This window comes from Notolepis coatsorum, assembly GCF_963971535.1.
Source record: "Notolepis coatsorum genome assembly, chromosome: 1".
In the NCBI taxonomy this organism is placed as follows: Eukaryota; Metazoa; Chordata; class Actinopteri; order Aulopiformes; family Paralepididae; genus Notolepis; species Notolepis coatsorum.
In genome coordinates this window covers 279503224-279515008 of record NC_140165.1, presented here as the reverse complement: position 1 = coordinate 279515008, position 11785 = coordinate 279503224, and the positions used below count along the sequence as shown (strand labels likewise).

The window sequence follows — 11785 nt, the reverse complement described above, 5'->3', positions numbered from 1 at the left end:
ATTATTATATTATTATTATTAGTGATCTTGATGAGGGCGGTCTCTGTGCTGTGATGTGCTCGGTAGGCTGACTGAAGGGGTTCGTAGAGCTCATGGTTGGACAGATGTTGATGAAGCTGGGCGGCGACTGCCCTTTCCAAGGTTTTGCTTAGGAAAGGAAGGTTGGAGATCGGCCGGTAGTTGTCCAGCACCTCAGGGTCCAAACCAGGCTTCTTTAGGATGGGAGTGATGGAGGCGGTTTTGAAACAGGAGGGAACTATTCCAGATGACAGAGAGGAGTTGATGATGTCCGTTATGATGGGGCAGAGGGTAGGAAGGCAGGCATTGACCAGTACCGTAGGCATGGGGTCAAGGGAGCAGGTGGAAGCTTTGGCTCTGGTAACCAGCTTCATGACCAGCGGAACATCCACTGGGGAGAAGGAGGAGAGAGAGCACTGGGGATGGAGGGATGTAGCTGGGAGCATGTAGTCCGGCGTCAGGGGTAAGTGAGGAGGGGAGGGGGCGGGCACCATGAGTTGTTGGTGGATGGAAGTCACTTTAGCCTGGAAAAAGTCGAGGAACTTAGAGCAGAGGTCAGGAGCATCAGTGTGGGAGGCAGTGAGAGGGCGGAGGAGACGATCTATGGTTGAGAAAAGCGATCTGGGGTTATTTTGCTGTGAGGTGATGAGGGTGGAGTAGTACGCGGTCCTAGTCTTGGAGAGAGCCTCTCTGTAGGACCTCACATGGTCGACGAAGGCCAGACGGTGGACGGTGAGGCCAGATCGCCTGGAGAGTCGCTCCAGTCGTCGACCCACTCTTTTCATAGAGTGGAGGTCAGAGGTAAACCATGGGGCAGGGCGAGGAAAGGACACATTCCGGCTTCTGAGGGGCGCCAGAGAGTCCAGGCTGAGGGAGAGGGCGGCATTGTAACAGGCCGCTAAGGTGTCCGGGGAGGTATCGGAGGGAACCGGGGCCATGTGGGTAGTGATGAGGTCAGATAGGGCTGATGCACACACTGACTTGGTGTCCCTGAATGTGAGGGTGCGCGTTGGGCGCTGCCTGGGCGGGGGGATAGGGACAGTGAAAAGAATGGCATGGTGGTCAGATACCGCAAGGTCTAGACACTGCAGGTGGGAGGGGGGGTTACCGGTGGAGCAGACCAGATCCAGAGTGTGACCTTTGGAGTGGGTGGGGCCCTGGACATGCTGCGTGATGCTGAGGCAGTCCAGAAGCGACAGGAAATCAGCGGCAAAGTTGCAGTTGGTGGAGTCAACATGAATGTTGAAATCTCCGAGCAGATAGGTGGTCGGGGACCTGGAGCAGAAGGAGGACAGGAGCTCGGTTAGCTCTGACAGGAAGGTGGTGGAGGCTTTGGGGGGGCGGTAAATCAGGGCGAATTGAGGTTGAGGTTCAGGAGATCCGGAGAGAGAGAATGTAATGCATTCGAATGATGTGAGATCAGGAGTGGGGATCTCCTTGACCTGGAAGTCTGTACGATGAATGACAGCCAGCCCGCCGCCACGGCCCGTGGAGCGCGGTTTCTGGAGGTAGATGTAACCGGGGGGTGTAGCTTGGTTTAGTGTGATGAAATCCTGTTTATTTTGCCATGTTTCAGTCAAACATAAAAAATCCAGTTTTCTTTCAGTGATGATATCATGGATGAGTAGTGCCTTGTTATTGAGGGAGCGAGTATTGAGCAGCATGAACGTGGCTGTGGAGGAGACAGGCAGAGTGGGAGGGGTGCTACTGTCTGAGCAGGCCAGGGGCTTCAGACAGCTGGTGCGCACGTGAGGTGTGTTGTGATGACGTTGATGAACAACACGGAAGCGCGGAGCAGATACTACCACGGGAATAGTGGAATCTGTGCAGATGAGTTTGTAGCGGGATGCTCGATGTATATAGCGGGGGCGTTGAAGGAGTCCGAGTGATCTGATGGTATCCAGCCAGATTGGCGCAGCTGCGTTGAAAAATCTCCGAAGTTGGTGAGAGGAGTATGTGAGCATATCGACCGGAGCAGCTAACCGGCTAACGACCAGCCACACACAACGAATCCAGCCTCGGACAACAGCACACTGCGGTGGAGTGATCAAAACTCACGAACAATCCAGGTACATGTAGAGAGTTAATCCAGTTGGGGAAAAACATGTGATGGAAAAAAGATGATCCAAACCGAAAACCCAGGAGTAGAGGGAAGCCGGCTGGCTAGTTTGACAACGGGGCTAACGATGCTAACAGCTGACGCTGACAGCGGGCAGGTAGCAAACACTAGCCCAGCTGATCAGCAGAGAGGGTGAGTAAACACAAAAACCGGATAAATGAAAATGATCACACTGTTATGGCAAAGTAAAAAAGATCTGAATCTAACGTTAGCAGCCCAGACAAAAAATGTTTAGTAAGGGAAGGAACGTTAACTCAGTGGAGCGAGTGGACTATGACAGCCCCTGTGAAATGTCAGTTGTTTGCTAACAAAGATTGTTACTGGATAAGTAGCATCCTGTTCACTGAATGATATCAAAGTGGAACAAGATGTAAAAACATCTCTCTCTTTCTCACTCTCACACACACATTCCTTAAATTACAGGCCAAAATGTAGTTTGTTGTTATAGCGCCACCTTCGAGCCAAATCGCACCATATTTGACACTGCACTCCCATGGGTCCTCACCAACACACCCGCCAAGCGTGGACTCAATTGGACAAAATGTTATCAAGATATGCATAATGTTATTTGTTATAGCGCCACCATCTGGCCAAATGGCACCAAATCCGACACGGCACTCCCCTGAGTCCACAGCAATACACCCACTGAGCGTGAAGTCGATCGGACGAACGGTTACCAAGATATGTGCATCGCAGACACTGGCTACCTCAAGAGAAAAAACATGGGCAGTACATTAGCTAACATAATTGGACTAGATGCAATAATAAAAAAAAAATTTATCAACTTTTTTCTCCCATTTTTCTATTTTTTCTCCCATCCCAATTTCGTATCGTCCAATTCTACCCTCCCCTGTCTCGAACGCTGTTAGGCCATGCCTCCCACAAGCCAGCTGCAATGTGGACGAAGCCTTACATCACGTGTCCCCTCCGGTACTCGAGGAAGCAGCCGTCGCATCTTTTCACCCGCACAGCGCGATCTCTCAGCGGCGGGGGTCTGCGTGGGAGGGACACGCCGCCCCCCCGTCGCTTCCTGATTCTGCTGCGCAGCCGCACCAACCGACCTGTAGGAGTCGCTGTCCACAACGTCCGATCCCCACCCATCAGCTTTCCCACCCCTAACACTGCCAATTGTGTTAGTATGAACGACCAGCCAAGCTGATAGCAATGCCGAGAGCTGGGCTCGAACCCAGCGTCTCCTGCATTGGTGGCGAGCGCCTTGCCCACTACACCACCTAGCCGCCACGCAATAGTACATTTGTTGAAAGTCAATTCCTGAATTCATTAGATTGCTCATGAGCAACATGAGACTACGGCAGCCCTTTCGTGAAATGTGATTTGTGTGCTAAAACAGATTGTTCCTGGATAAGTGACATCCTGCTGTCGCTGAATGATAACAAAGTAGAACAGGATGCAAACCTCTCTACAAACACACACGTATGCACAAAGCAGATGTTTTTTGTTTGTTTGTTGTTTAAAAATGTTTACAGCTATAAAACAGTGAGAATCGCCTTTGTGCCAAAAGCAGATCCCCAGTGCAACCTCTCTCCCACATTGACCATCAACCACAATGTTTTATGGCTTTACTGCCTGAGGGCCCGAGGTCATCTAGAAGGGGCCTTGCTATAGCTGGATGGCCATGCACTTCCTGACAAGCTGAATTATTCTGAATCATTTCACTAAATGGCCCAGATGCTACCTGTCTGTTGTCCTCCGACGAGGGGGCAATTATGGCAGCCTCGTGCCTCCTAAATGCCATATACTTCTGCATGAGTGAATACCTTCCCTTATCCGCCTCTCTGTCATGGTGCAGAGTGTCACGGACTATCACGCCCTCCCACAGTGCCCACAAAAACACACACACATCACCACCACCAATACCTCCCTCTCACTGTATGAGCTCCGTCTACCTGGTGTTCTCAGTATCTGCTCTGAGCGTGAGAGAGAATGCCTGCCTCAGCCTCGTCTCCTTTGCCTGGTTGGATCCATGTCTAAAGGAGAAGACAATTGTTTTTATAAAGGTGTAGTTCATACAGGGTAAATATGGATCACTGGAACCCCTGAGAGTGACTATTCTCAAATTCACGCGGATTAATGAGCGATCCTTGGGTAGGAATTTCCTGGGTTGGGTTTATCTTGAGATTCAAACTTAAGATGTCGACCGGGATGTAGTGCCGTCAATGTGCCAAGTGGATTGTTTTTCTCGGAGCTGCTCAAGTGCCAGTCTGTGACCTGAATGGACGAGATGCAAATGAAAGCCAAGGATTGCGTCGCCCTCCTCGTGTACTGCTTCACCTTCCTGCTGGGCCTTCCTGCCAACCTGCTGGTCCTCTACGTGTACGTGCGCAAGGCCCGCAAGCGAGGCGCCACACCCAACGTGGTCTATGCCCTCAACCTGTGCGTGGCCAACCTGCTGCTGGTGGCCTGGCTCCCCGTCAAGGCCCTGGAGACGCTGCGTCAGGACTGGATGCTGCCGGCTCCCCTATGTCCCATTTACAACTTCTTCCTGTTCTCCTCGCTCTACGGCAGCTGCCTGTTCCTGAGCGTTGTGGCAGTGGGCCGCTATCTCAGCATCGCGTTCCCCATCAGCTACAAGCGGTACCGCCGGGCGCGCTTCTCCTGTGTCATCAGCGTGGCCCTGTGGGCCGTGGTGCTCATCCACCTCGGGTTTGGCCTGGCGGCAGAGGGCGGGGCCAACTTCGTCTCCCCCGGCAACGATGGATCTTCGGTCTGCTTCGAGCAGTTCAACTCAACCCAGCTGGCGTTGCTGCTGCCCCTACGCTTGGAGATGACCGTCCTGCTCTTCCTGCTGCCCCTGATGGTGACGGCCTTCTGCACGCTTCGTTGTGTGGTTCTGGTGTGGCGCTCCTGCCTGCCTGCGGTGGGCAAGAGGAGGGTTCTGGCAGTGGCTCTCTCCACGCTGGCTGTGTTTGTGGTGTGCTACGCACCCTACAATGCCTCTCACATTGTGGGCTTCGTGTTGTCGAGCAACGTTGACTGGAGGAGTGAGGCCATACTGACCAGCTCCTGTAATGTCTTCCTGGAGCCAGTGGTCATGCTGATGCTGTCGCCAGCGACTTCACGTGGCCTCATGGGAAGGATCTGTGGGCGGCAGAGCAGATATTGCACGACAGAGGGGCATCATCGTCCTCGTAACACCCTGACACAAGACCCTCTGGCCAACATCAGGGGAGTTCCTACGCTGTCTACAGCTCTTCATTAAAATTAAAGCTACAACGTGTACATATTTTCAACCCCAGAATTTCTTTGTTTGAATTTTGCTCCAAAATACATCTTAACATGGACACACTGAATGTACTGTGAGCGAGTTTCTTTGACTAGTGTATCAGCAGTCCATGCTTCTAACCAATCAGGGAAGCTCAAAGGTAATTTCATTGGAGTAAGCACAAAATGTTGTGGTTAGTCTACATGGTCCTCAGTGGCGTCGTTAGCCCTGGGCTTCCGGGGCTTTAGCCCCGGATGTTTTTCTCCTAGCCCCGGATCTAAAAAAAAAAAAAAAAAAAAAAAAAAATGTTTACATTTTTTTTTTTTTTTTTTTTAACTTTTTTTTTTTTTTTTTTATGTCAGCATCCCCATTGTCTTTGCTGAATGTTTGTTAGTGTTTGGTATTTTTTGTTGGTTTTTAGTACTTTTAAACATTTTTAGTAAGTAGTTTTCATTTGATCCTATAATTTTTCATTCACCGATTTGTGGACTTTTTTTTTAGTGTCCTGAAAGGCGCCTTATAAATCAAATGCATTATTATTATTATTATTATTATTATTATTATTATTATTATTATTATTATTATTATTATTATTATTATTATTATTATTATTATTATTATTATTATTATTATTATTATTATTATTATTATCATCATCATCCAGGAGGGAAAAGACACTTTGGATAGTAGGGACTGCATCTCTGCCTGTCCTGACCAGGAAACACTTTGCAACTGTGATCTCCTCTTGCAATAGTTGGATATTGTAATGTGTGGCGAGGGGTTGCAGCAATTCCACTGAGAGAAACTGGTCTGAGGCTGGATAACATGCCTGTATGCCTCTCATAAGTTGTTATCCAACTCATGAGAACCTGCTCTCAAGCTCTGGATAGAACAGTCTCTGTCTCAGCTGATCTCCTGAGCTGAGGTCTGAGCTTGTGCCACAAGATGCCATTACATATGGCCTTTGTCCTGTCATACATGTCCACTGCCATCTCTGAGGTGCGATAACCTTTGAGTGTGTCCTGCACTGTGCTTTTAAATAGTACAGATAGGTATTGAAGATGTGCACTTTAACGCAGCAGCACCTGGAGCCTCCATACCCATGTCCAGTGTCCACTGACAAAGACATGCTCATGATACTGTGATAAACTATAATAAGCTTTAATCGAATCCTGGTTCATTTCCTCGGATAGTCCGGTTGGTTTGGGGTGGTGTGAAAGCTCATTCACTCTTGCAAGTGAACCCTGCATTTGAGATGTGAATGCAAAGCGGACCAAAGGCAGAAAAATACCCAAAAATCTAATATCTTTTTTATGAGACTTTTTTTTTCGATTGCTTAAGCATGATTTTTAAAACGGGGCCCGGTGTTTCAAAACACACAATTAGCACAACCACACACACAATTATCAGAACACCTCAGATCCTTTGCTAAATTAAACACTTGTCAAAACCATACACTAATTTAAAAAAACTACATTTTGTTACTATATGAAACACACGTTTTATATGACTTAATTCTGTTTGAACCAGTTACTCACACTGCTGTGCTTAACCTAAAACACATTTAGCTATTCTACTTCTCAGTGATTAGAGTACTGTAAGTGAAGTACGCAGAGAATGTGCAAATATACAATAAATTCACCAAACACTATACACAAGACCAATGCTGTAGACTGATGAAAATATTATTTATTTATCTACATATAACCAAATCAATGATGCAGACTGCTGGAAAAAAAACATTTTCTCTCCATATACCCAAATCAATGATGCAGACTGATGAAAATATAAATTTTCTCGCCATATAACCAAATCAGTCAACATTTCAACATGGAGAATCACAACAAAACATGTCCCAGTTTTCATGCTACTATGTGCATAACACTGTAAGCTCAGCAAATATCAGACAAACATAAAATACTGTATCCAGTAGGCCTACAGGTTAAAATTACAGTAAAACAAAAACAATTTTGAAAAGATTTAAATAGAGTACAGAAAATACTAGACATTATCTCTTTGCCTAGCTGGATCTGGCAAGATACTTTTTTGCTCTGTGTATTGTTTTGCAAAAAGTGTGAGGCTGACATTGTGCTTATAGAGGTGCAAATCTGGGCCTATGTTTTGCTCCTTGAGTGTAATGTTTTGATAATTGTGTAATACTTTTGATTTGAGTGTTTATGCAATTGAAGAAAACTGTAAAGACTAGAGATTAACTGTTTATTTCTTTTGTACATAGGCTGTGCATATGTTTGTTTGTTTGTTTATTTGCTTATGTGTATGATTCTCAACTGTTTTTATTTTGTTATTGGTGTATATGTGTGTATGTATGTACAGTATATGTATATATATATATGTGTATATATGTATATTTGTACTCCTGTTGGGGCCTCTTGGACCAGATCAATGTTTTATCTGGCTAAATAAAGGTTAAATAAATAAATAAGAAACTGATGATTTGGTCCTGTTAACTTTGAATTTTCTATGGGGACTGCCCAGATCCCTCTCATGGACATGGACCTCACTTTGAGAACCTCTAATGATTCTAGTTCTTCAGTATTCATCTCTAATTACTCTAATAAAATTGCGTATTACTGTGTTTAAAAAAAAAGAAAAAAAAAAGGGGGGGGGGGGGGGGAACCCCCCTCCACCCCCCTGGGCTGAAGCCCCCAATGTTTTCTAACCCTAAAAACGCCCCTGATGGTCCTCATTGCTAGACTGTGTTGAATGGGGACCACATAGATTCAACCACTAAAAGTGCTTATTCCAACTAAGTTCCCGTCAAGCTTCTCTGAGCCTCACTGTGAAACTTTAGATTAGAATATCTGCACCACTGCTACACTGGTCAATGAAACTTGCTCACAGCACACGGTCATTCAGTGTGTCCATGTTAGATTAGATTAGATTGTACTTTATTGTCATTATATTTGCATACAACGAGATTTGGGACTCAAACTTAAGGTGCAGTAATAAAATCACACAAGTAATAAAAGAGAAACATAACATACTATACAGGAACATAAAATACGATACAAGATAAATTAAATACTACACAAGAAACATCAAATACTATACAATAAGACAATGTTACAATACTGTACAATATACAAAATAACAACAATATACAAAATAACAATACACAAATAACAATCACAGTGTCAGACGGTAGTGGGTGGGTATTGCACTGTGGATATTGCGCGTGCACACACACACACACACACACACACACACACACACAAACACAAACACTAAGGCCATCATTAGTGGACTCATATAGCTGATTGAGGAGACTCATATAGCTGATTGAGGATGCCTGGTGACTGGACAGGAACTTAGTTGCCATATTCTGAAGGGCGTTAGAGAACAATGATAAAAGAGACTTCCAAATAACTGCTTTTCTATTGGGTTAAAACACATAATTAACATACTTATATTTACACACACACATAAGTACAACCTATGCACACACAGGCGCGGCTAAGTGGTGCAGTGGGCAAGGCGCTTGCCACTAACGCAGGATATGCTGGGTTCGAGCCCAGCTCTCGGCGTTGCTACCGGCTTGGCTGGTCGTTCATACTAATACAATTGGCAGTATTAGAGGGTGGGAAAGCCGGTGGGTGGGGATTGGACGTTGTGGACAGCGACTCCTACAGGTCGGTTGGTGCACCTGTACAGCAGAATCAGGACGTATCAGGGGCAGCGTGAGTCTCCCACGCGCTACTCCTCGCCACTGAGAGATCGCGCTGTTCAGGTGAAAAGATGCGACAGCTGCCTCCTCGTGTACCGGAGGGGACACGTGATGCAAGGCTTCTATCCTCACTGCAGCCGACCAGTGGGAGGCATAGTCTAGCAATGTTCGAGACAGGGGAGGGGAGAATTGAAGGGAGAATTGGCGAGGCGAAATTGCTGATGGGAGAAAAATAAGGAGAAAAAGTGGATAAAAAAAAAAAAAACTATGCACAAACATAGGGCATACAGCCGTCTGACAGAGGCCTAACTTGGGGTTGAGCTACTTACTAACAACTCTGGCATGTGCATAATTTTATCATTATCATTAGGACTTCCTAACCAGGCATCCTGACACACAAAACAATATACACTTATGGTGGTCTATTTTGGAACTGAAGATGATGACGTCAAGGAAGGCTGATTGCATGTCAACATGGAATGGTATAAAAAGCGGAAGACAAGAAACAGAGAAGAAACTCAAGAAGAAACGGAGCTTTGAAGCTTCCCTGGTCCATGAGGAGCAACCAGTCAATCCAGGTTCCATTTGACATCATGACTTTTTGTTTTGATTTTTGTACTGAGAAATAGTTCAAGAAAGACATTTTTGTCTCATTTAATCTCAACCCATATATTTATTTGTATTTATTATTATTATTATTATTATTATTATTATTATTATTATTATTATTATTATTATTATTATTATTATTATTATTATTATTATTATTATTATTATTATATCTTTTTTTATATAATGATATGATTTCTTCCACACACCCCTGTGTCTGCCTGTCATCATCATCTCATAATAGTGATTAAAGAAAAACTTTTGCCGTTACTCCTCAAATATTTACAAAGCAAAAATCTTTCTTAATTTCCTTTTTAGTTAGAATATGTGACACATACAGAAAGTAAAACAGGCTTGTTATATTGATGTAATATTAACAGCTTGATTAGTGTTATTTAGTTGAATAAGCATGTATGCCTTGATGTTTTGTGTTTCAAGCATTCTGTAATTAATGTTTTCAATAATCTGAAGGCCCCCCTGGCTGCTCCCTGAGGCGGCACGGTGGTACAGTGCTTAGCACTGCTGCCTCACAGCAAGAAGGTCCTGGGTTCGGCCTTTCTGTGTTGAGTTTGCATGTTCTATTTCATTATGGCTTTCGCTCAGCATCAGTTGCATAATATCTCCCTTCAGTGGATATGCACTGAATACATTTCAAAATGTACCTTTACATACCAACATCCGTCTGACCACACCCCCATCTGCTGCCTACATAAGCAGGGGTGGGGCCACACACTCATCTCCTTCTCAAATTTCCTCCACAAGGAAGTGCCTGTTATATACCCACTTGACGTGGAGAAAATATTTAGTCTGAGGAAAGGAAAACAGAAGAACAAGGAGATACGTTGACATTATATCTTTATTTTCTCTCACTATTTTCAAGAAAATACGGCGATATTGTCTTCGTCACTGGAGTGTCTGGAAGATGATGATCATTCTAAACCTCCACCGGTTTTTTCGTATTAGGGGGCTCGCGTCGCTGATATACTCCCCAAACTGCAGTCCTCCTTTGCTGCGGCTGGATGGGTTTGGCCCTCCGGCCATGCAGCTGGACTGTGGAAGTCTGTTGTGAGCGACTGGTTGGTTTTCGAGCCTGGGTGAGTAATGTTTTGCTTGCGAGCGTCAGTTGTCTGTTAGTGCTATGGGAGCTAACTGACCATTTTTACGAAAGCCGGCCCCAGATTAGGGTCCTCTGTTCGGCCTCTTAGGCGACGGCGGAGGATCTTGGTCTGAAGCCCATGATGGTCAACTAGTGGGCCGCGACCAGGACCTGGTGATCCCAGGATTCTCTGGACAAGCGGATGCTTCTCTGTCCTGTGCAGGCCCCATCTTTCACATAAAAGTGAAAGTACACCCTAACGAGGAAATGTGGGCATGGATGTTCGTTATCGGAAGATCCATGTTCAAGTCGGCTGCAGCCCAGATGGGACTTGTGCCGGCTCCGCCGTATGTCTGGTAAAATCACCGTTGTAAACTGTGTGGACATTTCTTTTTCTCTTCTCTCTTAAAGGATGAGGAGGGTTTCAGACGGCGGCCTGTCTGAAGTGTGGCTTGTTATGTCGTTGTGTACAGTTCAGGTGATAGCTGCTTAGCTTGCGTGCTAGTTGTGGCCTACCTGTTAGCCAGTCAGCTGTTAGCTGCGGCGCTAGCCCGTTGTGTCACTAGGCTAGGAAACGTTAGCTTGTTGCTATCAGTCGAGAGCGGCTGTTAGCTTGATGCTACACTGTTGAACGTTGCTATGACTATAACATGCCTTAAACACTCTGACTACGACATCATCTTTGACAGAGGATGTTAGTCGAACCTACACCGGGAGCCCTGCCAGCGAGGACTGCGTCAACATGGAGAAACGTAGCGGCTGGGTGGCGCAGCGACGTTACCCTCGTCGCCAACACAGGAGATGCTGTGTTCAACTTCGGTGTCCCGTTAACCAGATTGCAGTTATCTTGGCCTGCGCTCAGGGTAGGAGTCCCGACCGGACTTTAAACACTTCTTCTTTCCTTCCCTTCTAAATGTTTTGTAATAACGATGTTTTCCAAAACGTGTGTTGCTGCAATACATTGAGGATACGACGCGTGTTGTGTGTGAATTGTCTTGTCACTGGTATAGCTTCTCTCTCCATAGAAATCGGGTT

The 11785-nt window shown here is 45.7% G+C and overlaps 1 protein-coding gene across 1 annotated transcript; it reads left to right on the top strand.

Moving 5' to 3' along the window:
* Positions 1-4379: 4379 nt before the first annotated feature.
* Positions 4380-5357, top strand: LOC311224990 (free fatty acid receptor 1; the record flags this gene model as incomplete). The annotated part of the gene is made up of 1 exon (XM_084310168.1): positions 4380-5357. One exon carries the CDS (start codon positions 4380-4382, stop codon positions 5355-5357), a length of 978 nt encoding a protein of 325 aa, XP_084166294.1.
* Positions 5358-11785: the final 6428 nt, after the last annotated feature.